Genomic DNA, 27,153 nt, shown 5'->3' with positions numbered 1-27,153 from the left:
GGGGGGGGGGGGGGAGCTGCGGGCAGGCTCCACACCGCCTGCTCAGAGCCCCCGCAGGGCTCACTCGTGACCTGAGTGGACTGAGCCCCGGCGCCCCTGCGATTTACTCTCCAAAAGCTACGTGTGTTTTCTTGCCGGGCGCCAGTGCCCGGAGCTCATTTAGCTAGTCACCAAGAATGAGAGACGGCAGTCACGCCCGCTCTAATGGTGGCGGTCAGATACTTAACCTGCAGGCTTCCCGCTGTCATCTTGTGCACGTCGTGAAACCGGTGGCAAATTAGACCGTCAGCTAATAATTCAACCTTCCGCTAGCTTCGCCTTACCTTTTTGGCTCTGGAGGAAGTTCTTGACTCACCCCCCAGTGTGGTGGCGGGGTGTGGCATCATCTTAGTGGCCCACCGAGGGCCTCTGTCAGGAGGCGGAACCTGGGGGCAGCTCCTGGAGCCCCCATCGCTTGCAACCTGTGGATGGTCTTGAATTAAAATGTGATGGGAACACGGACTTCATAAACCACCAGCGGATAGTATGCCCAAAATTCTGTGACATCACATGAAATTCCCATTTTGAATTAACTTTTCTGTACCTTTCACTTCTACCCATGGTCAAGAAGTGTCCAATATGATTACATGTGTTGGATCGTCGCCGCCATGGTGCCCCAGAATAGCCAATGAGGTCAGATCGCTGGTGGCACCTACGTGTGGAAGCAAGCCCGATGGAGGGCCAGAAGGGGCAGAGACGGGAACGTGTCTTCATTGAGTCACTGACAGAGGAGATAGTTGTCATGAGTGTATGTGTGCAGATTGACTGCCGTTTCCTTGTCCTGAGTTACCTTGTACTAGCATTTGAAGATAGCCGAGCACACGTAAGGCCCCGGAAGTGCAGGTGGGTTGGACAGAGGCCCAGGTAGGGACCCAGGCCTGCCCATGCGGCGGGGGTGGGGGTGGGGGTGCTGTCAGGAAACCTGGATGCACGGAGCCAATCAGGCCACGGCGGCCAGAACCCTGTACTGACAAACTGTTGAGTAATAAAGATTTATATTCTTTGCTTCAAAAAATGCTGCTTGTGGTCTGTAGTGATTTTTCCTCTTTTCACAAGGTAGAACATCACCAAAGAACTTGAAGCGGACCTTAACCTTTCTGAACTTTCTAGAAAGGGATTTGGATGACACTGGCAGCGAAAAGTTGATGTGTGTGTACTGCTGGCACTTCCTTGGTGTGACTTGTGTCCAGTGGGTGTGGCCAGAGCCCCAGGCATCTTACTGTCAAAACAGATCCGGGACGTGGACCCCGGCTGTCCTCTTCGTGCGCCCTGAGGTCCTGTGGGCAGGTAGATGGCCAGGATGCGCCCGTCTACCGCCACACCGTCCTGTGAACTCGTCGGCAGGAGCCAGGGCTGGTCCTCGGAGCAGAGAGCTGTGCTAGGCTGCCTTCGACGCCAGAGTGCGTCTGGGAAGGTGCTGAAGCGTGTACTCCATACCCCCCGTGTTTTTAAACTGAATTGGACAAAGAAGGCCCGGTGTCCTTGCCTGCTAACAGTTACTGCAGAAAACGTTCACATTTTTGCAAAGTGAGGGTTTAATAGGTTGTTTTGGATTTGTGTAATTCAAATTTACGCAACCTCGCGATCATGCTGTGTTAGGGAGGGGAAAGCTGAAGGGGTGAAGTAAGGTGAGAGCAAATACATAGTGCTTGGGGTCCCCTTCCGGCTCAGCTGCTGATAGACTGCAGTTTGGTTTGCATCGTGAGCTCTGGGGACCGTGCAAGAACTCGGCCTGCTTTGCTTCGTTGGGCTCTCTCCGGATCCACTAGCAAAGGACTCCGACTCCCAGCTAACCGGAGGTGCAGCTGGAAGGTCACCAAGACCTGAAGGCAGCTGAAGCATCCTGTGATGGCGCAGGCCGCTCCTCCAGGAGGCCACGGTCACTGTGCTGCGGTGATGGCTCCTGATGTCCTCATCCCTCAGCCTCAAGGCAGCTTCGAGATTCTAAAGATGCCACAAATGTCACTGAACACTTGGGAGCTTTAGGGCCAAAGTCAGTCAACTTTTTCTGTAAAGGTCCAGATTAGAGAAGTATTTTTGGCTTTGGGGAGTCTCTTTCACAACTGCTCAGCTTTTCCCTTGGAGGGTGGAAGCCAGAATGGGTGTGGAGGTTTTCCAATAAAATTTATGTACAGAAAGAGGCAGGGTTTGACCCGTGGGCTCTAGTTTGTGAACCTCCAAGCTCTAGGCTGAAAGTGCTGTTGTGTTGGAGAAACACATCACAGTGGGGGGTTCAGTGACAGGAAGATGACAGGAACACCTGAGCCGGTGCCGAGCGCTGTTCTCGGCTCCAGGTCGCTGTGCCGGTCCCCGGTGGCATCACGCTCACGTGCAGACTTTGAGCCTTTGGGGGGGGGTCTGGAAGAAGCCCACCAGGCCGTCTCATTCATCTGCTGAAGGCACTGAGAAACTTGTAGTTCATTTTAGGAAAATCTACTTGGAAATGAAGGGTCAGGGGCAGTCTCTCAAATGCAGTCATGACAGTCCCCTTCAAGTGACACTCTTCCACCCGTCTGCACAGTCTTTGGAGGGCAAAAGCCTCCACACCTCTTCATAGGAACCGGGTGTTTTCAGGCTTAGAAGTTGCAGGAATAGTACAAAGAATTATGACAGCCTTCTGGATCCTCAGACGTTCCTGCTTTGTCTTTGCTTTGTCCTCTCTCCTCACTCCGGCCGCGCGCGTGTGTGTGTGTGTGTGTGTGTGTATTTTTTTCTGAGCCAAGTAAGAAGATAATGATGTCCTCTCACTCAGGTGCTTACGTGACTGTTTCTTAAAAGCAGGGATATTTCGTATAAACACAATAATTATCACAATTTGGAAATTAACATTGATACGGCTCTGTTGTTTGAGCCGCAGATCTGATTCAGATTTTACCAGCGATCCCAATAATGTCCTTGGTGGTCAAAGAAAAAGGGACTCTTTTATGCACTTTGATGAACCTTTTTCCCCGAGAATATTTGTCCTGGCCCATTTAATTATAAGTTAGGCCCACATACCTTACAGACTGCGAATGTATTGTTGACAAGTCACTTTGAATAAACTTTTCTTGTATCCCTTCTACTGAGAGCGGAATGGGAGATGCAACAAAGAGGCAGAAGGCGTAGCTCTTTTAAAAGTCCCCTCAGATCACTGGTTGCACGTGTAAATGCAGTGTGATTAGAACGTGTTAGAATTGTGAGTCCGAAATGCATCTGACCTTATATAGTATCATTTGCTGGAGTTATTTTTCAAAAGTTTAAATTGCCTAAGGTGGCCCTCAAGTACGCCTGACCCTACTGCGGGAGGTAGGGGTCACTTTCCAGGGGCACCTGCTCCGTGCGGGGTCTGTTCTAAGTTTCATTTGGAATCAGCACATAGCAAGTGGCTCCTGGCCCCTGTACTGCTGTCCCTCTACTTGTGACTGGAGTTCGGCTACTAGGGCCACTTGTGGGGCTCCCCTGCGCCGGTCTGGATTAGAGTTTTGGGCTCTGGGTCTCACTTGCTCAGACGTTTCCGTGCTCAGGTGGGACCGTCCTCTCCAAAGGTGTATTTTGGCTCTGTTGCTAACGTTGTTCGGGGAGGGGCAGCATTGGGGTCTGAGCCGCAGAGCGCCAGGTCCTGGCTGTGTGGCCCCGGGCCGACTCTGGAACAGCCCCTCCCGGGCTGGCTTCGGGGTGAGTCTGAGCCCTTGTGAAGCTGTTTGCTCAGTGCTCACCGGGTCTCAGGCCTGAGTGCCGTTTGCAGCCTGAAATCCAACCTCACGGCGCACACAGGTTTCCTGGGTCGAGCGGTAACAGGAAGGCGTACTCGTTTGATTCAGACGTGACTGCAAATGTGACTTGAAACTGTTAAGGTAGATACACACTTTCCATGGACGGTTTGCAGTCTTAGACCCGATCCAGCAGATTTCGGGTTCTAAGTCCAGTGCCCTTACTGCTTCTATTGTTCTCAGTTACACGTCGAGGACTCTGAGCCTGAGGAAAGCGGTGCCAGGGCGCTGCGTCCAGGACCAAGACCGTAATCATAGGTCCCTGGCCCCCACGGTGATGGTGGCGTGGGGCACGTCTGCCTCCACCGAGCCCTCGGGCGGGCTGCGCGGGGGTCAGCCAGTGTCCGTGACGCAGCCTCAGCCGGTCTCCCTAGGCTTTTGTCTGTTTTCTGTTGGAGACCATGTGAATTAGGTCGCCCTGGTTACCGGCCCTGCCTCTGAGGGGTTGCACTCCCTCGGCCGGTTGTGTGGATCAGAAACCCCTGGAGTTGCCCTGCATCTGCCATCTGTCATTGTTACTTATTGTAGTGACTGTTCGTGTTGGGAGTTAATCTTCTTCAGTTTTCACGTTGCCTGGTTAGGATTACAGATTCCTTTAACATTTAGGCACATGCTAGTTGTTTGGTTTGGTTTCTGTGACAGTGGGAGGTAGGAACAGGAGGGCAGGACATAGTATCCTCACCCTTGGACCGATGCCCACCCCCCTCCCCAGGCTTCGCCGCAATGGCACTAAGCAGGAGAGGCCGGTGGGCGACGCAAGGACGCCAGTTTCTGGGGGGAGCCAGCGACAGCCGGATGTGCAGGCGCAGACGCCGCCAACGCCAACGTGGGGGACGGAGAACTGGCGGGCTTCGGTAGCAGGACGCAGACGAGTTGCTGTAGGGCAGTCTCCTGCTTCCTGCCCCTTTCGCCCCCCCCTGGCCCCCCTCCTGGCTCCCCTTCCCACCCTCCTCCACCCCCTTTCTTCAGGGCACTCTGGTCTCATTTCCCTTAGTGACTGTTCATGATGCCTGTCTCATAAGGGAAGTGCTGAGGGCGGGGCCTGCCTGTACAACGGGGGCACAGTGACCTGCACCAACAGGTGTGAGGGTAGATTGCCTTAGTTCCGGGGCGCCTGGGGGGCCCCGTCAGTTAAGCGGCCGACTTTGGCTCAGGCCACGATCTCGAGGTTTGTGAGTTCGGGCCCCACGTCAGGCTCTGTGCTGCCAGCATGGGAGCCCACCTAGGATCTTCTGTCCCCCCACCCCTGCTCTCCCTCCCTTGTGTGTGTGTGTGTGTGTGTGCGCGTGCGTGTGCATGAGCATGTGTGCGTGAGCACACGCGTGCTCTTTCTCCCTCAAGAAATAAACTTAAAAAATGCTGTAGTGCTGACCGAGGTGCTTAGGACTCAGTGCGCAGTGACTGTTGTAACGTTACCTTCCAGGCCCCACGGATTCTGCGTGTCAAACTCACATGACGTCACTGACGAAGTGTGCGTATAGTCATGATTTTGTTGGTGGTGATTTGTATCACAGAGTCCTGGAATTTTAGAACCAGGCCGGGCACGGAGAGGTGTTTGGAATTAGTATGCTTGCTAAGAAGCAGGGCCGCACTTGTAAGGGACACGTTTGTTGTCAGTGCCAGAGGCCACGGTGACCTTCGTGGTGCTGCCTGGGGAACGGGCCTGTCTGAGCTCCGCGTTCCGCTGTCCGGTCAAGACGCCCTCTTGTTCTCTCCAGGGAAGTGACCTCTCTCCCTCTGCTTCCTGTAGATGGTGACAGGTTCTGTGACCCCACGGAGTTGTCATGTGTGTGCTGTTTGTTCCTGAAGATGCTTCATTGAGAATTTTAAATTCCATTAGACGATTTTAAGCGATTTGCAGCGAGTGTGAATTCTTACAATCTTGAGGTCGATAGGTCTTGTATGAACGAACACACGTCAGTGGGAAAATGACGTTAAGTGTTTGATTTTGTCTTTAATTCAGGCTCGTAAGATGCGCTATGGGTGGACTTAGGTGTGTGATCCTCAGAACCAGCAGAATGTCCCTTTGAAACATAGCTGTCTTCTCGGGAGGGACAAAAGCCGGCCGCGTCTCCACACCCGAGTGCGCTCCGCCTGGACGGGACAGCAGAGGTGCGAGTCGGTCCCAGTGTGCGACTGAGTCCGACTTTGAGGTGCGGCCTCTGCGCGGCGAATGCTTCGTTTCACCTCTGTTTTTCATGAGATGATGAAAGCTAAGATTTGTACTGTCCTGCAGCTCGCGTGTTCACAGGGACGTCTGGACCCCTTCCCTCCCTGGTACCTGTGGCGGCTCCCGCGTGCCCAGCACGACACTCGTGCCCACCCAGCACGCGCTGCGGTAGTTTTTACGTTAAAGTGAGATGCTCGGGCGCTGGACGAGCCCTCCCAGCCGTGGGCCCCGTGCAGGCCGCTTGGCACGGCCCTGTTCTGATAACGCCTTATCTGTGGACACTGAAATTGAGTTTCCTGTGATTTCGTGTCACAGAATAGCGTTCTTTTTTTGACTTGGCTCCAGGGCCGCACAGCGACAGGTGGAGGGCTGGACTGGCCTCGCACGCATTTGCTGGGTAGGTGAATTCAAGGAGGCCGCGTGTAGGCAGGCGGGCCAGGGCCAGATTGGGGGTGGCTTGAAACCCGGGTGGAGGATGAGCAGAGGAGGCACCAAAGGTGCTCAGGCCAGGTGCTGGGTGCATGCGCCTTCTCTGGCAGAGCGGAGGGGGGAGGGCTGGCTTCCTGCCTCAGCCGCCTGTGGCTTTGGGGGGCCAAGGGGACACTCGGCCTGCCAGATCAGTGGACTTAGCTTCACAGTGTGTCACAGGGAGCTGACGCTGCACAGCAGGGGGGCTAGAGGCAGGGACCCGGGAGGGGAAGAAGAGGGAGGAAGTCGAGCCAGAACCGGCAAGCAGGGCGAAGCCGTAGGGTCCGGGGATGGTTGGGTAACAGCAGAGAGAGTTCCAGACTGTTCGCAGGGTCCTCGGTGGGAGGAGCTGGGAGGTGGTACCCCAGCAGCAGGTGTAGGGATGGGGGGCTGGCCCGGCAGAGGTCAGCCGTGGGAGTGTTGGTGGCTTCTATTGTCACAGGCCGTGGTGTGTTTGAAATACGAGGTGTGAGGGCCAGGTGGGGGATAGATTTGGGAGGGTTGGGGTCGCCCCCCATCTCTGAAGGGTGAGCCTGCTGGCAGCCCTGGGAGATGGCGCCTTCCATCAGCCCTGCAGCCCGGTTGCTGTTTCCTGGGGGGTAGGAGGGCCTCAGTGGCGTCCCGCAGTGGGGGTGGGGGTGGGTGTGCTCGGCAGGGAAAGCGGGAGCATTGGCAGGAGGGCAGAGGTGCCAGGAGAGAGGGAGACACGGAGGGGTGGGGGAGGGGTGGCAGGGAAGCGCAGGCAGGAATTGATGCTGGGCTCTCGTCCGGGCCCTTGGACGAGAAGAGCTGAGGGTGGATTTGGAAACCATGTTGTTTGTTTGGGATTCAGAGGAAGAGGGAGGAGACATCGTTTGCGGATGGGCCTGGGCCGCTTCCAGAGTTTGGGCGGGAGCGATGTGATGGTGGGGGGGGGGCAGCAGAGTGGACGGAAGGGTTTTGTTTTTGTTTTTCCTAAACATTTACTTTTCTTAAGACCTTTTATTAGCTTTGCGCACGGGCGGCGTGGGAGTCTGCTGTGCCTGCCCCGCTTCCCGTGGTCAGCCCTGCTCGCCGTGGTCAGCCCTGCTCGCCGTGGTCAGCCCTGCTCGCCGCATGGGGCTGTCGGCCACACGAGGCTCGGGCGCGGCGTGGCTCGGCGGCCGGTCGGGGCCGCGTCCCCTAACTCGAATCCAGAGCTGGAAGAGTGCAGTGAGCACACGCTGTGCGTCCCTCATCTGCACTCCCAGAGGGTCAGCGTCGGGCCTGGCTCCGTCCGCGTGTCCAGGGACACCTCGGACATGCCGTGGGTGGGGTTCCAGTCACCGCAGCAGAGCGGGTCCCGCCAGGACCTGGGCTTCCCTGCACACGTTGTGGTGTCTCCTGTGGTGTAGTCGACCTCAGTGTGCGTTGGCAGTGTGTCTGAGAAACAGGGTGCATGCCTTCACTAGAGATACTTCAGGGGCGCCTGGGGGCTCGGTTGATTAAGCGTCCGGCTTCGGCTCAGGTCATGATCTCACAGTTTGTGGGTTCGAGCCCCGCATCGGGCTCTGTGCTGACAGCTCAGAGCCTGGAGCCTGCTTCGCATTCTGTGTCTCCCTCTCTCTGCCCCTTCCTGCTCGTGCTCTGTCTCTCTTGCTCTCAAGAATAAATAGAACATAAAAAAAAAAACCCAACTTGATTGTGGGGGCGCCTGAGTGGCTCAGTGGTATAAGTGTCTGACCCTTGATGTCGGCTCAGGTATGATCTCATGGTCCTGCGATTGGGCCCGACACTGGGCTCTGTCTGCACTTAGCCTGGAGCCGCTTCAGATTCTCTGTCTCTACCTCTCCCTGACTTGCGGGCATGTGCACGCTCTCTTTCTCAAAAAAAACCCAAAAAAACCCCCCAAAAATTTATTGTTAAAAAATGCTAGCCGTCATCTGTGCTAAGTTCCAGTAAGTTATAATCGTTGATCACAGATCACAGCAAATAACAATGAAAAAGTTTGAAATATTGTGAGAATGACACATTTTGGGGAGTTTTGGTAACCTGCATTTTTTTTTCCTGCTTTTGAAAGTAAGTTGCGTACAGGCAGCTGGCGGCTCAGTCGGTGAAGTGTCTGACGTCTCAGGTCACGATCTCGCGGTCTGTGGGTTTGAGCCCCGCGTCGGGCTCTGTGCTGACAGCTCGGAGCCTGGATGGAGCTGTTTCAGATTCTGTGTCTCCTTCTTTCTGTGCCCTTCCCCTGCTCATGCTCTCTCTCTCAAAAATAAACATTAAAAAAAATTTCTTTTAGTTAAATAAAAAAGGTTGTCGAGCTCACTGGATTTCACCCCTAAATGCTGGAGCGCTCCTGTCCTCAGAGCAAGGGCGTTCCCCTCCAGACCCTGGAAATGAGCAGTGTTCGGTGTCACCGAAGACACTGCCCATATTTAAGTCTCCCTGAGGTTTGTTTATGGCTGACGCCCCCAGCCCCCAGCCTCTCTGCATCTGGTAGGCCTCCTGGCTCTTGGTTAATGGAGAGCAGGCCTCTCCTAGTTTTATGCCGTGGACTTTTCAGGGGTCCCTGTACCTCTGCCCCTTTCGTCCCTGCCTCTGCCGAGTCCCTCAGGTCCCCCCCCCCCACCGGGCGGGGGCTGCCTCGCTCGCCCGTCTGCCCGTGTGGTTGCTAAGTCAGTGCGCTCTCGTCCCGTGGAGCGGCTGTGTAGCACAGCGCCTCGTGGTCATTTTTTGAAGGATCTGTGAGTGTGTGCAAGGTCGCTTGCTCGTGTGCACAAGTGGCGTCCCTCCCGGAACCAAGGAAGGAGGCGAGGGCGCTCAGGCCGCAGTCCGTCGTCCGCTCTCATCTCCCGCGTCTTTGGCAGACGCGGCATCGTGTGTTGTCAGAAGAGATGTTTGACAGTGTGAACGGTTTGTAGCTACCAAGGGAGAAGTAAGATACGGATGCAGCCATGGGAGCACCGAAGTGTTTGCTGCAGGATACAAACAGGTTTCTGCAGGGTTTTACGTTTATCTTTGGCAGTTGGTGACTCAAGTGAGAGTCGTTTGTAATTGCATTTGTGGTTTGTATTTTATAGCAGACCTCGTCTGAAATTCACTTTAGGTCGTACGTGGTTCTTAGGCTTTCGTTCTGGAGCTATGATACCTGAAAGCAGTGTTTGTCAAAGTGGGGTGCCGGGGGGCCACCCGGGTGACCCTGGGACCTCGCCAGGGGCTCTGTGAGGTCAGAGTCGTTTTCATAATGACCGTGAGAGGTGATTTGCCTTTTCTGGGTGTTGACACTCGCACCGCTGGTGCAGGGTCCAGGTGGCAAAGTGGCCGCTGCCGGGTCCCTGTGTTCTTCGTGCCACGCAGTCACAAACGGCCATTTCCACCTAAGGACGAGGAAGCAGGAAAGTTCATTCACCTTATAAGTCTCAGCCCTCGAGTACCCCTCTGTTTCATTCTCAGCGTGACGGAATGGGAAGGTTATGGAGAGTTCTTCCGTGGTGTTTCCGCGGAGCCCTATCCTGGCGACAGGCCCTCCTGCACCGTGTTCCTGGCTCAACTAGCTGTGTCTTCTCATGGATCATGTAAGAGAATCGCTGACAAACTGGGCATATTTTTTTTTAATATTTATTTTTGAGAGTGAGAGAGCGGGGACGAACAGAGAGAGACGGGGGACAGAGGATCCCAACGTGGGGCTCGAACTCAAGAACTGCGAGATCATGACCTGAGCCGAAGTGGGATGCTCAACTGACTGAGCCCCCCAGCTGCCCTGACAAACCGTGGGTCTTTCTTACTGAAGGAGTTAAGTGAGCCTGTTGCTTTAAGGAACGCCACTGTGACCCCACTGCCGGGAAGAGAATGTGCACCTTCAAGTGGAATCGGAATTTTGGAACGTGTGTGTCTGTCTTCGAGACCCTGACAGCTTCTCCGTACTCAGCGATGCTCCTGGTCTCCGTGTCCGTGGATGTGATGCTTTCGGTAACACACGATAAACTGCAGCTGGAAGACTGCGTGACTCAGCCAGCCGGGGTTTTGCAAACAAGCTGGGCATGATGTCACGGAGTTGTGCTGGGGTAAAAGATCCACTGAAGGCACAAGACAGACCGATGAATTTTATTTTATTTTATTTTATTTTATAAGGGAAACTTTTTATTTTTTATTTTATTTAAAATATTTTTAATGTTTATTTTTGAGTGAGAGAAAGCGTGAGCACGAGTGGGGGAGGGGCAGAGAGGGAGGGAGACACAGAATCCAAAGCAGCTCCAGGCTCCGAGCTGTCAGCACAGGACTCGAACTCACCACCTGCAAGATCACGACCTGAGCTGAAGTTGGACGCTTAACTGACTGAGCCCCCCTGGTGCCTGCCCCTAGAGCAATGCATTTTAAAGTAACAAAGTAAAGAGCTCACTCATAGGGTTTGGGATTCCACACGGCAACATAACTTTAGGGAAAACTAAAACAGCAGTTGAGTTTTGCTGTGACGCATAGCCGCAGTTGCCCGGAGAGGCGGCCCGCAGCGCTGTGCGGGAGCTTTCCTCCTGCGTGTCGGTCAGGGTGGTTCTGGGCCGGCAGCTCGGGGGCCGAGGCACCTGGGGAAGCCCAGCGCCTTCCAGTAGGTCTGACGTGGGGCAGATCGTGACTACACCACCAGCCGTGGCCCTCCTCTTGCTAAGATTTTGCTGCTGCTGTTTGGGAAACTATAGTTATTTTTCATTAAAAATGTCTTGTATGCTGTTAATATGTAATGTTGATTTTTATAATTAAACGAATAAAGAAATAGTCAAGCATTTTCTGCTCTTAATTTCAAATACAGTAACTACTGACCGATATGGCCGTACAAGCACAAACTCTTGGGGGGCCTCCGGTGGTAACGGGGGTCCTGGGGGCCGTGCGCATGTGACCTAGGCGGGGGGGGGGTCCGTGGGAGCGGCTTGGGTCCAGCCCCCGCCCCCCGTGCGTTGTGGTTGGCCTCTGAGGAGGTGCACACTTGGGGAAAGGATGAGTACAGTGGTCCATTTAATCAGACAGATGAACCTGCGAGGGAAGGGTCTGCTCTCTGAGGCGCGTTTGGCCTTCTTTGTCTAGTTGTAAGTGTGACCACGTTTGGGGGGCGGTCTTCCACAAGGGGCCGTGGGCTGCTCCCAGCTTCCTTGCTTATCCAGCCCCTGACCTGTAAGGGACAGACATTGCTTTTCCTCCGCAGTCCGTCCCACGCCTGCCCTGATTTTGGAGAAAAAGAGAAGTGGAGTTTTTTTTCACATATCTCAGTTTAATAAATATTGATTTTTTGGCTTGTTGCAGACCACCTCCTAATTACTTTATTACTATACAGACGGCCAAAAGGATTTTTTTTAGTAATCTGTACACCCAGCGTGGGGCTTGAACCCATGACCGCAAGGAGAACTGCATGCTCGTCCGGCTGAGTCCTTATTGAAATCAAGACACAGACACAGCACTTTGGATTCTTGACTCCGTGGTTCTGCAGTGGGAACGCTGGCCTTCCTCATGGTGCGCTGGCGTGTAACCCGCAGGGGCTCCTCCGCGGGGTGCGTCCCGCGTGCTCTTGGCACGCTCGTGTGTGCCGGGCCGGGAGCAAAGTGGTGGGACTTCCTGCCTAGTGGGGCTTACCCACCGGGAGGGGAGACAGGTGCTGGACGAAGTCAGCACCTAGCACATGCAGTGAGTCGGACCATCAGTGCTTTGCGATGAAGCAGGAGAGGGGAGCCCGGAGGCGGGTGCGGGGGTGGGTTTTGAGCAGGTGTAGTGCAGTGTCTCGGGGAAGGTGGGCTTGGGTGGAGGCAGTGGGTGGCATGGGGCAGCCGGATGTTGGAGTGCCGGGGCCCTGAGCTGAACGTGAGCCTGCTGCGTGGAGAGGCCACCGTGGGCGGGACCTGTAGGGAGCAGTGGGGGGAACCCGAGGGGCGCCCAGGGGTGCTGCTTGGCACACGACAGGCTTCAGGGCGCCAGCAAGCACTTGAGCTGCAAGAAGGCTTTTGGTGGGCATGGAACAGATGAGGGACATAGTTCGACATGTGTTTTAACACGGTCCAAGTAGCTGTTTCACTAGGTATTAGGAACAGTTATCAGGCAAAGACAGAGCGGGGACACCCATGCAGAGGCCAGCGCATAAATCCGAATGTGAGGTGACAAGGCCAGAGTGCAAGATGCGAGACACTTGCACACAAAGTGGCTCTAAGAGGGACAAGAACCAGCGTTTTGACTGGGAAGGTCTGGGAGGAGCAGGGCGGGTGTGGGGTGGGCGTCTAGTGCAGTTTGGGCATGTCAAAACCGAGACTAGACCCTCAGGGTCGGTGTGAGCAGGCTGTTGGCTGCGTGTGTCTGGAGTTCACCTGGATGTCTGAGCTGGAGGGCGGTCCTGCGCCATCGGCTCGCAGATGGAGTTCCAGAAGCACTGAGAGGAGGCCCTGCGCCGAGCCGGCACTCCCTCGCGTCCGAGAGGTGACGCCGGGGAGGCGAGGCCAGGAGGCGCCGGGAGGAGGCAGGAGAGAGCCGTGCAGTTGCTGCGGGGGGCGCGCACCGGACCCACCCAGTGGGGTGCTGGGCCGAGGAGGGTCCCGCTGGCCCGGGTTCTAGATGGGACGGAGGCAGCACGTCTAGGCAGCAGCTTGGGGAGTGACCCCAGAGCTGCCGCTGAGGGGCCGTGCGGATGGCCCGGCATGTGTGGGGTGCCCACGGAGCCAGGGGAGGAGGCAAGGTGGCCCGGGCCTGAGGACGGCCCAGGAACGGGTGCCACTGTCCCGCAGGCCGAGGCGGCTCCCTCGTGTGCCGGGGTTGGATGCAGCGGCCTTGTCCACGCGGCGTTTGTTTTCGAGACCCCCCCCCTCACAGCGGTCATCGTAACGGGCCTGCAGGCAAGTCCGCGCTCGGGACGGACAGAGGAGGCGCCTGTGTTCCTGACACCCCCCCTCCGACAGGGGCTGTGCGAGAGGACAGGTGGCGGCTCGGGGCGCCGGGGCCCGGGGTGGCGGGCGCGCGGTCGTGCCTCCCCCGCACTGGTGTCCCGTCCGGGCTCAGTGCCAGTCAGTCCCGGCGATCGCTCCAGACCTCGGGGGTGCACTGGCACCCACGGACGTGCGGTTGTTAGTCGAATTGGGAGCACACACTTTCTGGAGGTGTTGTGTTCGGGGGTCCTTCTGGCGCCGCGTCATTCTCGTTAACGGGGGCGGCGTTTTACGGGATGGTTTGCCGTCACTTCCTTCCCTGTTCCCCGGAGCTCGGGCCCTTCGGTCGCTGCCTGTGGCCGGTGGGCTCCCCGTTCCCGTGCGCCGGGAGGACGCTCCCCCACAGGCGTGGTTGCCGGCAGAGACGTTGTTGCACATGAATCTCATTCCAGCTGCTTTATTGTGTTAAGCCTGGACTGTCTCCAGGACTTCTGAGAAACGGTAAATTTAATTTGCCAAAATGGCAACCGCATGTATTGCTCTGTTCCAGTTTTCTTGGGCTTCTTGCCCTAGCTTTTTCTATTCAGACCTTCCCTGTTAGCAGCATTTCAAGTGACTCTATCCTGGCAACAGAACCATTCCGAGTAAACAACTTGGATAACGTGTGGCGTCCTCATTTGGAAGAGGTTAGGATTCGGGATTTTATGGAGAGCTCGGAGTATTTTCCTCGGCTGCTCGCAGAGCTCCTAGAGACCAGGAAAAAGCTGCGTCTGGGCCCTGGAAAACTTCCCATGAGCCCTTTATGCGAGGCAGCTCGCCTAACCCGGAGCCTGTGCGCCCAGGGCGTGGACGGCCTCCGAGCAAGCCTGGCGGCACGGGACACACCCCAGAATATGCCGGCTCTGAGCAGGTGCTGGGTTAGGTACCTTGCAGGTGAGGAGGCCTGAGGCCGCAGTTCAGGCCCACTCGGCGGCTTCCGTCTCGTTCTTTGCTCCGCTGTTCTAGTTCCCTCCGTCCCACCCGCCTCCTGGAGTCCAGCGGCAGGACGGCAAGTAGACCAGCCATGGCCACAGCCCAGGAACCCTTTAACGAGGTGTCCTGGCGGCCGCCCCGCGTCTGCACTTGCGTCCCATCGGCCAGGACTGGTCACTTGGCTCCCGGGGGCTGCAGGAGCCCTGGCGGCCGCGTGGCCCGGTAAGTTCGGGCCCCTCGGCTGAGCGTCAGGAGATGCCGGGATAGGCCGCTGTTGCTGTTGTTTGTGGGCCCTGAACCTTGGCAGAATTTTGTCTCTCTGTGCTTTTTTCCTGGAAAAGGGTCTACAGTTTTTTTTTTCTTTTTTACATTTTGAAAGCAATCTGTGACTCCAAAACATTTTAAATCCACCAGTTCAGAGGTTGACTGGGGGGTACTCTGTCACTGAGGACCACTGCCTTTGGGAAATAGCTCACTGTACTCTTTAATCATCTTTGCTTGGGCTCTTAATTCGGACAAAAGACCAAGTTTATGGCCTGAGTAGCCCTGATCTTCAGGCTGGCGCCAGAGGTCATCTTCGGGGGACACGGGAGTTAATGACACCTGCTCTCTCCTCCGCATCAGGCCTGCCCACTCCTCCTGGGTCCGCGGGCTCCGCCGCGGCGCCTCCTCCGAGCAGCGAGCTCTGGAATGGAGGCTGGCATTCAGAATTTCCCCAGCAGGTTACGCCCATGTGCTTAGGTGACCACTTTATTTCTGAGAAGGTGACACATGCACGGGATGAAAGTGCAAATATTATAAGAGGGTGAAAAAGGAAAAATAATCTCCTTTTCCTCTTATGTCCCAGGAACAGTCTGTGTGAAGAGTCTGCACATATTCAGCATATTTCTTTAAAAAAAAATCATGTTCTGTGCTTTCTGCCTGTTTCTACTCCTGTAGCTCCGCTTCTTGGGCGTGGTTTCTGGGAGAGACGTGCCTCGCTCTGTCACACGGCCACTTGGGGTCCCGTCGTGTGGCCTCGTGGGCACATGAAACGTTGAATTCTTCTCCTGTTTAAAAGCCTTGTGACTTCTGTTTTCTGTGAATTCACTTGCATTTCCTGTGCTCATTTTCCATGAGGTGTATTGGTCTCCTTTCTCTTGCTGTGAAAGAAGGAAACCAGCTCTCTGGTGTGTGTAGCAAATACTGTTGTCAAGTTGGGTTGGGTTTTGTCTTTAAAAATCTCCAAATGGGGGCACCTGGGCGGCTCAGTCAGCTAAGCGTCTGACTTCAGCTCAGGTCATGATCTTGCAGTTCACGAGTCCAAGCCCCGTGTTGGGCTCCGTGCTGACTGTCTGGAGCCTGCTTCTCGGATTCTGTCTCCCTCTCTCTGCCCCTCCCCCACCTGTGTTTTCCTTCTCTTTCTCTTTCTCTCTCTCTCAAAAATAAACATTAGAAATAAAAAAAAGTCCTTATTAAATATACAGCGAACAGAGAAAGTGGTAGTTCTGTCTTTATTGTTTAATTTGTAGGGCCTCTCTTCCTCTTCCCCATACAATTCACTTGTTGATTAAATAAGATCTTTTACTTTAATCAAGCAGCAGAGCTTCCACCTCTGACGTTTGCTGCTGCCGCGTGGTGCCCAGCACGGTCCTCGACCCGTTCCCTGGGGGCCGGTGGCGGTAGCTTCTAGAACCACTTCCATCCAAGTACTAACCAGGCCCGACCCTGCTTAGCTTCCGAGATCAGATGAGATCGGGCGCGTTCAGGGTGGTATGGCCGCAGACGAGAACCGCTTCCACCTGTCACTCGTTCGGTAGTAGCAGGCTCACCTCGTCATTACACTGGGAGCTCCGTGTTTGGTTTCTTTGTGATGTTAGCAGTCAGCCACGAGATTCTTTTGATTTTACTTTTTTTTTATTTTTAGAGAGAGAGTGCAAGTGGGGGAGAGGTGCAGGGAGGGGGGAGAGAGAGAGAGAGAGAGAGAGAGAGAGAGAGAGAGGGGGAGGGAGAGGGAGAGAGAGAGAGGGGGAGGGAGAGGGAGAGAGAGAGAGGGAGAGAGAGGGAATATCTTAACCAGGCTCCACGCTCAGTGCAGAGCCCAATGTGGGGCTCAATCTCACAACCCTGGGATCGTGACCTGAGCCGAAGTCAGGAGTCAGCCGCTCAGCTGACCGAGCCCCCCAGGCACCCCCACTAGAGTCTTAACCCCTAAGGACTGCCAAGTCATCGCTTTGTTTCTGTGCTGTAGGACTTCGATCCAGACCCTTGTAATTACTTAGCTGTGTTTTCAGTGGACAGCTTGTGTAGAAAAGGAGGATAAATTTCAGCTCTTCCTTTTTTATTATCATTTAAAAAATTATTATTATTATTTTTTAAGTTTATTTAGAGAGAAAGTGCACAAGCAAGGGCGGGGCAGAGAAAGAGGGAGAGAGAGAATCCCAAGCAGGATCTGCAGTGTCAGCACAGAGCCCAATGTGGGGCTCGATCTCATGAACCTTGAGATCATGACCCAAGGCAAAATCAAGTGTCGTACATCTGACCAAATGAGCCACCCAGGCGCCCCTTATTATCATTTTTTTTTTTTGAAACTTAAAGGCTTAGTTCCCTAGCACCTTCGATAGGGGACTTTTTGTTGTTGGTATGGGGATGTCATGAACTTAAAAATATTTCTTTTAAAGTCCATCAACATACTTCTCCTTGTTGACGGTCAGTGTTTTCATCTTTGGCCAGGAGGAGCTTCGTGGTGTCAGCCCCGAGTCCTTTTGACATGACCCTAAGGTCTTGGATGGCATGGCAAGGCGTGTCGGGGCTCCTTCTGCATATTTCTTGTCCCAGACCTGGAGCCAGCCATTTCTCCAGGAAGCCCTGATTTCTTTTGGTGAAAACTGGTATTTCGACCCCACGGCCTGGGCCAAGGACGCGCATTGCTCCTGGACTGACCGCTGTTTTTTCCGCCTTTTTGGTGGGCGGCGGCGGAGTGTGCCTATAGATGCACGACACGCTTGTGTCCCGCTTGCAGCCGGACCCACAGCTCCTGGGGTTCATGCTGCGCCTGGTTCTCTCGGACACGCAGAAGGATTGACTTGGGACTTCCCGGAAACCCTCACCTGCCCGTGAACGTGCTCGGCGTGCTCCCGGGGATCGTCGGCCTCGCTCTGCGCGCCCTCCCGGCTTTCCTCCCTGCTGTGACCAGGGGTCCGTGGTCCCAGAGCGCGGCCCTGGGGACGGAGCTGTCTCCTTTACAGTCTCGGCTCTGCTTGTAAACACCGAGCGCTCGCCTCCAGCCGGTGTGGCTGGTGTCTCCTCGAGGGCCTTGGGTTTTCAGACTCCGTTTTCTCGTAGCTTTTTCGGGAAGAATTGATGGGGGCGCCCTTCTCTGAGAGCTGGATGGTGATAAATGTTTGGTGCCTTCATCCTCAAAAGCCATTCTGTCAGGGCGTAAAATTCTTAGCTCATATTTCTTTCTTTGAGTATCTTAGATACGTTAATCAATTTTTTTTCTATTTGATGATCTGTTTTGGCCCATTTTAATTCACCTGGTCTTTTTGCCTGGATGTGTAAAGGAATTTTTCTTTTTCCGTCAATAATATTTTTATTAGAATGTGTCTTGGGACTGGGTGTACCCCGTCCCCCGCCAGGTTTGTGGTGCATCTTTTTCATTGGTAGATTTAAACTTCCCCCCTTCTGAAGAGTTTTCTTGACTTACACGTTGGGACACTCCGTTTCCTTGGACTTGGCTTTGGTTTTCCTCACTGGAGCCTCGCTCTCCACGTCTGCAGGGCCCTGTCTGCCCATCATCAGTGCACTGCATTCTTGAACTCTTTTCCTTCATTTCTTTCTCGTTCTTCAGATTTGCCTCCTTTTCTCATTGCGTCTTTCTTCAGGCACCGCTTACCGTGTTTATGTGCTCCTGGGCGCCTTCTGGTTTAGCTCACTTCCCGTCCGGCCCGTGTCCCGTCCCCTCACTTCGCCTCTGTAATGCCGGCTTACGGCCAAGATGACCCGCTCCTTCGGGGCAGTTCAGCTTGTTTTGGAGTACTGGGGCTGGGTTTTGTCTCTTTCAAGGACACGTCTTTGCGCATGCTTTCAAGGTCTGTAGTGGTACTATTTCCTTTGCTCTTTTATTTTTTTATTTTAAAAAATAGGGGCAGAGAGAGGGGGAGACATGGAATCTGCAGCGGGCTCCAGGCACTGAGCTGTCAGCACAGAGTCCAGTGCAGGGCCTAACCCCACGAACTGTGAGATCATGACCGGACCGGAAGTTGGACGCTCAACCGACTGAGCCCCCCACCCTCTCAAATGCTCCTAGAGTCTTTTTTAAAACATGTAATCTTTGCATGAGATTGGACTTCAAGAGTTTTTGTTGTTCATTTTCATGTGAAATTAATTTTCCTGGATATTTAGAAGGGAAGAAGGATTTAGAACAGTTTTCTCTAATTACAGTGTTCTAGGCTCTATGTTCTATTGATTTTAGAAAGTTTTAAAAGATGCAGCCACTCATTTTCTGAGCTCTCCTGGCTCTGCTTTTTTTCTCCCACTTTTTTTTAAGTTAGCTCTGTGCCCAACATGGGGCTCGAACTCACTACTCCGAGGTCAGGAAGCGCACATAATGTCTGACTCAGCGAGCCAGGTACACCTTTATCTGCCATCTTTAATCAGACTTGCATTCCCCTCCACGCTCTCTGTCCTGTACGCGGGTATTCTAGTTCCTTGTATTTCTTTCTAGCGTGTTTGGCTTTGAGAGTTCACGGGGCCCTGACTGTCTCAGGCCTTCTGGACGCCCCGCACAGCCCTGTGCAGCCCCCCGCCACCGAGCGGTGCTCCCTCCCGTCTCCGCCGCTGTGGTCGGATCGGCTCCTGCCCCTCTCTGCTTCCCGCCGCGTACCTGCTCCCACCGTGACGTCTGGAGCGGTCCGTGATTGTCCCCACTTGCTGGTATGTTGGGGTTCAGTAGGAACGCCTCCTCGCTCAACCTCGTTAGAGACACGGGCCTGGGTTTGGGTTGTGCCATCCTGCTTGCTCGTGTGTTTTTATGGGGGGGATAGAAAGATGAAAAGTCTTGGTCACTACCATCTTCTCCCAGCTGGACTCTTCTCGGGCTGTGTCACGGCGACCTGAGGCCTCTCTCTCCCCCGCTGGCGCCTGCCGTCAGCCCCCCGCCCCCGGCGCGCAGGCACCTTGTTCGGTGCCGGGCCAGGGGTGTCAGCGCAGAAGGGAAGCACCTTTGCAGTTTTACCGACTATACGTTCCGTCACGCGTTTATGTGGAAGTGTTGCACATGCTCCATAAAGGAGGATTTAAGGGGCTCCTGGGGGGCTCGGCCGGTTAAGCATCTGACTCTTGATTTCTGCGCAGGTCATGGTCCCGAACGGAGCTCTGCACTGGGCTTGGAGCCTGCTTGGGATTCTCTCTCTCCCTCTCTCTCTGCTCTGCCCTGCCCCCCCCTCCCAAACTGCCCTTCCCCCCATACCTCCTGCAATTCCCCTCCCCCCCCCAAAAAAGATTCAAGGCAGGAGCTTGGTTTCTCCTTTGACATTTTTTCTAAGAAGTCACGTAGAACGTAAATCTGGATGGAGGACGAAAGGAGCCACTCTATCAGGACGTGAGAACCTACACTTTCGGCTGTTGGAGCTCATTCGTTAGAAGGACGTGTTGCCAGACCTCTAGCGAAAACCAGGTGGTCTGAAAATTTTAATTTGACTCCTCCCGCCCCGCAGGAGAGGATTCGGGGTTGGGAGCACTTTGCGCCGAAAGGAGCAGAGCTGGAGAGTTGACGGCATCGTCTGGATGTGGAAAGATCAATACATGATTTATTTTGTATTCATTTACCACAAATAATTAAAACGTGTAAGATGCAGCATTATGGTGACAGTGGCCCCGGAGTCCTCCAGGATGTCCCGTGTTTTACAGTGTTCACATCCACGGGCTGATAGACCGTATGTGACATGACGTGGCCTCATTTTTGTTTTGGAAGATAAGGTCTCTTGGCCTAATCAGAGTGTCTCAGGAACAAGAAGAAAGTAACCGACTAGGTTCCAGACATGGTTTTTGGCTCAGGAATGACAGCTCAGACCCCTGCCCCCGAGGGCACGTGGGGGACAGGGCGGTGGTGCTCCCAGGCCATGGTAGTGGGGTGGTGCTGTGGTTTGGGTCTGCTCTGGAAGCCAACAGAAAGCAAAGCAGAGGTGCTTAGCAGGACAGTGGTTTGAGTAGCAGAACTGAGTATGGGAACAGCAGCCCCTGGGTGGAAGGGCCCGTTCGGGAGAAGCCAGGAGGCGGGCAGCGTGACACCAGGCCGCGAGGTGTGTGCGGCAGGATGGGCCAGGCGGGCGGGGGCCACTGAGACTCCGGGCCCTCGGCCGGCTCGGCCAGCGGTCAGGCTGTCACGGGAAGCCGACTTGAGCTGGTGCTCGGAGTGGACTGAGGAAGCAGGAGGCTGCCGGGTAGAGCTGGGCTGGCGGTGAGGACGCACAGGGTTTCTGAGCTGCGGCTCGCTTCTCAAAGAACACTACCTTTTGGTGGTTTGAAGCCAGGAGAGCCCTGTACCAAACAGCACGGCACCAGACGTGCTATAGGACCCATGTGGTTAGCGGTTTGCCTCATGTCACAGGTCACCATGTGATCTCCCTGTCCCTGTCTGTCTCGCTTTTGCAGGTGGCAGAAACGCAGTCCTGCGTGACTTTGATTCCTGCCCACTCTCCGGCCACACTTCTCTCGCTCTGGATGATGTCAGAACAGGATCTGGCGGATGTGGTGCAGATTGCTGTGGAAGACCTGAGTCCTGGTCACCCAGGTACGGACTGTGGGGCAGTAGGCGGTTTCTTACCCTCTCGGTTCTTCAGAAATCCAGAAGCACTTCCAGAAGTTTTCTTTCCTTTAAGAGTAAAGGAAGAGAAAAAGGCAATGCATGTGCTAATCACGGAGAATGGGAGCTGGGGGCGGGGCCCCTCCATGCTGGGGCCCCGCCCACAGCGGCCCTGTGACCCGCGAGGCCGGTCAGGCGCCAGGAGGCCGGCTTAGTTGGCCAGCGCGGGCCTGTGCGCGTGCGCGCGCGGCGGCGGGGCCCCTCCCTGGAGACACTGTCGGCCTTGTTTGGATGCGTTTCTTCGGTGCGCACCCCTGTGGTTAGGAGGCTGGCCTGCGTATCTTGGCGGATATTTCCGTGGGGTGAGCTCCCGGAAGTGGAATTGCTGTGTATGTTCAAAATTCTGACAGATTTCCGGGAAGTGTTCTTACCTTTTTTTTTTGAACACTCAGAGTGTTTATTTGCATGATCAATAATCACATTTCCACCAGCGTTTCTTTATTTTTAATGTTTACTTTTGAGAGAGTTGGGGGGCTGGGAGGGGAGGGGCGAGCGAGAGGGAGACAGGATCTGAAGCAGCTCCAGGTTCCGAACTGTCAGCACAGAGCCCGACGCGGGGCTCGAACTTGTAAGCAAACCGCGAGATCATGGCCTGAGCCGGTCGGCGCTTCACGACTGAGCCGCCCAGGCGCCTCTCCCAGTAACGTGTTATTAACTTATCCTTTAATTGACTGTGTGTAAGAACAACTTTTATACCTATATTTTTAAGGCTGGTAATTTTTCTTAATGATGTTAAAAGCACACATCTACTTTGAAACTTTCAATATTTGTCTTGAGAAGACTTTATAAAAGAAACCCGACGTTTTAGGAACTTTGTGAAAAACCTTTGTCTACACATTTGTTTTAGAAGGTTCCTTAGTAAACTTCGGCCCTCCCCCAATTTTTATTTAAGTTTGAAATGAGAAGTGCTCGCAGTAAAGTCACTGAGTGTTTCAGTTGCCTGGTTATTCTTTCTGGAATAATACAACTGAAATGCTGGCTCCCCCCTACCCCCCTCCCCCGAAAAGAGAATTTTCAGAAATCTCATAAGAAGTAGGTGGACATCTGTCTTTGTGATCTGTTTGACACATTAGTTGGAAGAACTTTATTTGGAACTTAGTTGTGCTTTGGGAGGGAGAGAAGTAGAAATGATTTTAGAATTATGTGAGCAGTCACGAAGAAATAGAGGTACTCTTTTCAGGGATGCTGGGCTGTTCCTCTTATTTTGCTTCTGACTTGTTTATGAGAACCGCTGTCCCCTGTTGGCTGGCGAGATCAAGTGCCTGGCAGGTCACTGAACAGAGTCGCTGCCCGCAGGCCCAGCTGCGTGGCTGCAGTTTAGTCTGTGAAAGGTGACCCGTTTGTTCCGAGCGAGAACTTGCAGCCTTGGCCTCGTTGGCACCACACGGTAGACGCCACTGAACTAAGTGGCAGAAGCATGATCACTGTGTAACCATTTTAAAACAACTTCCTATTTTGGCAGAGGGTTGACAGTTTCTTTAGAAAACACACACTGCAATGTTACAAAAGAAAAATGTTCCTATTACATACATTTTAAACCTTTTTAGAAATGCTAAAGTTCGGAGAGTTTTCTTCTGAAATAGTTTCTCTGTAGATTATAGTTCGGAGAACTCTGAGAGGAACCTTTCCTAAGCTTGGTTTTGTCCCCTCTCTGTTGCTTCAATACCTGGGACTGCAGTTGACTGTCACGAGAGGCCACCGGGGGCGGGGCGCAGACCCAGAGCTTCCGATCCCTGGTCCAGAAGGACTTGCACACACCCAGCAAGCACCAGGCTGCACACACGCATTCGCCCCCAGAGTGGGCTGAAGACGGAGAGGGCTTTCCCCTCATCTCTAACATAGTAGGAACTTTGTGGCATTTACAAGTAGTTCAGCAAGTAGGAGAAGAAATCCTAGCAGCAGAACTGCTTATTGGCATGTGTGGCCTTCTACTTTTGTCTGATATCCCCTGAAAACAAAGTTGTTTAGGTTCCTCTGCTTCCCCCCGCCCCCCCGCCATGGCCGCACTCACTGCCTGTCTGGCACAGACCTAGATGGCGGCCTTTTAGACCTTCCCTGCCATTAGATAGTCATGGCTCTAAAATGACCATTGAGTTCTTTTTTTTTTTTTTTAACATTTATTTATCATTGAGAGACAGAGAGAGACAGAGCATGATCATGGGAGGGGCAGAGAGAGGGGGAGACACAGAATCCGAAGCCAGCTCCGGGCTCTGAGCTGCCAGCACAGAGCCCGACGTGGGGCTTGGACTCACAACCCGTGAGATCATGATCTGAGCTGAAGTCAGACGCTTAGGGGCTCCTGAAATGAACATTGAGCCCTTTTATCTAATTCTAAATGTAATGTGTGCAAAATTCTAAAAAGCAGTGCAAGCAAGGGGTGCAAATGCAGCAAAGGACAAAGGAAAGTAAACCTGCAGCACTACAGCCCATAGAAGGTCGTTGCTAGAGCCCTGCTGCGCTCCGTCATCGGCCGCGGGCACACTGCGTTTTACACGCCTGCCCCTTTGCTTAAGGCCTGGAGGTACTTCACGCTGCCGTGGGGGCATGGACTCTTCTGTAGTTACAGGAACTCGCTGTATGGCCCTGGACAGGTTATTTAACCTCAATGGACCTGCTTTCTATTCAGCAAATTAAAAGGATTAGGATAATGGTTGCCAGGATCTCTCCGTCTTCCAGTCCTGGTATTAGTCACCAGTTTCTAGTGGGAGTTAAATAGACTAGGATTTTGAAACCTCTGTTTTGCTAACCACAACTACTTGTAGGCGTGGATTTTTCCTACTTTACTTAATTGAATGAGCATTCATTCTCACACGTTTCTGTGGAGGTGGCCAAGGCATTCCCTCCTGCACGGGAGCCACCGTGCATGATGCAAAGCCCTTTGGTGAACAGGATGCTTTTGTTACTGTTGCTCCTTGGCTATAAGGGTCTGCAAGGAACAGCTTTGGATAACTTTCCTCCAGGAAATCTGCTTGCAGCTCTTGCCGCGGACGCGTGAAAGGTTTGTATTGGAGCCGTAGGACTATTCAGCATCTCCAAGTTTTGGAGTTTTGAGATGAATCATCTAGTATGTGTGGGCTTCAAAGCATTGACTCTTAAAAAAAAAATCAAGAGCTTGTTTGGAACCCTAATCTGTACCACCTCTTAAAGTGGCAATGCCTTGAGGTGGGCACAGGGCCCCTGGCTTCCCCTGGGCTTGCCTGCCGCCCATTAGCAGATGAGGAATCCCGTGCCAGCAGGATGTGCTTTGCCCACATATGTGCACAGCTTTGTGTGGAAAGGGCGGGGAGGTATCTGCTCTGGTGGGTAGATACTGTGCCACGGCCACTGTCACAGCATGAGCCGGTGTGAGTTCCAGCGTCTGCATGGCACTGCCAGGAAGGGGGATCGATTTCCCTGCGTGGAGGTGGCTGGTGGTTCTGGGAGGGTTGCGGGGGAACAGGGATGTGGTCGGACAGCACCGTCAGAGCAAGGCAGATGCTGATGCCTGTCACAGCGAGTCCATCCTGCTCACCTGGAGTGTGGGGTGCACTTGAAAGGTAGACAGATGAGCGGCGCCTGGGGGCTCAGTCCATTGAGCGTCCACTTCAGCTCAGGTCATGATCTCATGGTTTGTGGGTTCGAGCCCCATGTCGGACGCTGTGCTGACCGCTAGCTCAGAGCCTGGAGCCTGCTTTGCATTCTGTGTCTCTTTCTCTCTCTCTCCCTCCCCTGTTCATGCTCTGTCTCTATCTCTTAAAAATAAATTAAAAAAACAAAACAAAAAGGTGGACAGATGATACCCTAAAGTGTGCGTGCGCTATGGTTTACTCCCACAAGTGCGCAGCAAACATGCCTTTGTGTGTGCGTGTATACGCACACCTGTGTATCTTCACCTACTGGTAATATTTCTGATCTTGCCCTTAAAAAGTACTTGAAGCCGGGAGCCAGGAGGGCTGTCACATTACATTGCTAAGTGGAGAGGAAAGACGCAGACCGATCTGTCGGTAAGCCCTTGGCACCCCCACTGTGTGTACTGTGTCCGTGTGTGATCACCCTGCACGAGGGAGGGGACATATACTAGGCAGTGAACGTTGGTGACTTTGGCAAGATGAGAAGGAAAAAATACCGTTGCAGAGTGGAAAAGCCCTCAAGGTATCTTGTGTAAAACATGTTGAATCTAAAATTCTATCTACATTTTCGAGTGTGTACAGCTTACAGATTGACTAGGTCAGGGGCCGAGGCTCAGGGGTAGAGAGAGGCTAGTCTGCAGAGATGATGTGACTGTGGCAGATTTGGTGTCTGATTTTGTGTTCATCTTCACTGTTGTTCTTGCGGCAGATGCGGGGCATTGGGAAAGGGGTCGGGAGCAACCTGAGGCGCCCCGAGGGCCACGCGCTGAGGGGCCTACAGGGCGCAGCAAGTGCAGGGCTGGGGTGGCCTTGAGTGAACCCCTCCAGAAACGGGGTATTAGAGCGGGTTTGATTTTGCAGTGCGGGGGGCCAACTGACTGGACTTGGACGTTGGAGAGAAACGCGTGTTATTTGGGTTTTCTCCTGCTGACGTTCCAACAGGGTAGCTCAACGGAGCACTAAATGAGGAGTTTGTTGTTTCGGTGTCAGGATCAAGTTGCTGGCCTATCAGGAACTCATTTATCTGGTGTCGCACCTTTTTTGAGATTAAGGGAGAGATCCTGCTTTCTGCTTGAGAATTCTAAGTTTACATGAAAAACGTAAAACGAGAAAGAGGTGGTTATTTCTCCATTTCCGGTAAGGCGGCCGAACTGCTTACTAGCTGAGCGCTGACGCGGCCCCGATCGGCCGTTCACGTTCACGTGTGTTCTGTCCCCGCCGTTGGTTTTCAGTGGTCCTGGAGAACCATGTGGTGACCGACGATGACGAGCCGGCCTTGAAGCGCCAGCGCCTGGAGATCAACTGCCAGGACCCCTCCATCAAGGTGAGAGCGTGGGGCGGCCCAGCCCCCTCCTCCGCCTCGCCCGCCTCCTGGCTGCGCGCGCACTGCCGAGGCCACGCCTTCCCGCCCAGGGGCCTTGGCCTTGTGCGGCTGCGGCTGCGCAGTGCGGTCCTCACCGGCTACTCGCGCCCTGTGATCACGTGCCGCCCTCCGGCGCTGCGGCCTGTGCTGCCCCCTCCCTGTCATCAGTGCAGTCCTCACACCGCCGGCTTTCCCTGCCCCGCCTGCTCTCTGGTGGGGGTCGTGTCGGCACAGTGACCGCTCGACGGAAAGCCGACTGTGTGGTCACGTGTGCACCGTGTTCGCCACGTGTCGCGCCCCCCTCCCCGCGCAGGCAGTTTCACGAGCGCGTAGGTTTGAGAAGACGCGCTCGGTTGTGGGTGGACGGAGGATGTCCGCCCTCCCCTGGAGAGCCCGCGTCGTCCCCGTTCTCGTCCCCCGGTCCCCTCAGCGCCGCGCCCGCCCGGGTCTCCTGTCCCCTCCGCGCTGTGCCCCCTCCGGTCTCCTGCCCCCTCAGCCCCGCGCCCGCCCGGGTCTCCTGTCCCCTCTGCGCTGTGCCCCCTCCGGTCTCCTGTCCCCTCCGCGCCCCGCCCGCCCGGGTCTCCTGTCCCCTCCGCGCTGTGCCCCCTCCGGTCTCCTGTCCCCTCAGCCCCGCGCCCGCCCGGGTCTCCTGTCCCCCGTCCCTGCTGCCCGCACCTGCCCTAGTCTCTTGTCCCCTGAGCCCCGCCCTCCCTCTGGTCTCATCTCCTCTCAGGCCTCCCCTCCTCCCCTCTGTTGTCCTGTCCCCTCAGCCCCGGTCCCTGCAGACCTGAGCCCACCCTGGTCCCCAGTGACCCCCTGGTCCCGTGCCGCCTTTCGCAGGTGTCCGTTCTCTCCCAAGTGAAGGGCAGGATTGGAGGGGAGACAGACACGGAGTCCGGGTGTGTCCGGCGGTGGCTCCCCAAGCCCCCCGACCTGCAGCACCGCCCCTCCCCCACCCCCCAGCGGGTGGTTTACACTCTGCGGCCCCGCGGAGCGCGGGTGACAGGAAGCGAAGTGGAGGGACCTCCAAGTCCCCCGCGGCCCTGCCCGCACAAGCCAGGTGGCGGCCACTGGGTGGCGGGCTTG

The 27,153-nt window shown here is 54.7% G+C and overlaps 1 protein-coding gene across 7 annotated transcripts in view; it reads left to right on the top strand.

Moving 5' to 3' along the window:
• BANP (BTG3 associated nuclear protein) overlaps nucleotides 1-27,153 on the top strand; it is a 123,484-nt gene that overhangs the window by 17,951 nt on the left and 78,380 nt on the right. For 4 of the 7 annotated variants that reach the window (XM_029924731.1, XM_029924734.1, XM_029924733.1 and 1 more), the window contains 2 exons: nucleotides 20,886-21,024; nucleotides 25,937-26,028. In XM_029924731.1, the coding sequence (XP_029780591.1) occupies nucleotides 20,955-21,024; nucleotides 25,937-26,028 (162 nt within the window). In that variant the 5' untranslated portion in view covers nucleotides 20,886-20,954. Of the gene's footprint in view, nucleotides 1-5,640; nucleotides 5,942-19,769; nucleotides 19,909-19,957; nucleotides 21,025-25,936; nucleotides 26,029-27,153 lie in introns of those variants that run through there. The other 3 variants (XM_029924729.1, XM_029924728.1, XM_029924730.1) reach the window with 3 other exon arrangements.

The sequence above is a fragment of the Suricata suricatta genome, chromosome 16 (genome assembly GCF_006229205.1).
Source record: "Suricata suricatta isolate VVHF042 chromosome 16, meerkat_22Aug2017_6uvM2_HiC, whole genome shotgun sequence".
Classification (NCBI taxonomy): domain Eukaryota; kingdom Metazoa; phylum Chordata; class Mammalia; order Carnivora; family Herpestidae; genus Suricata; species Suricata suricatta.
The sequence above is the reverse complement of the archived record's forward strand: the minus strand, read 5'-3'. Positions and strand labels throughout refer to the sequence as shown.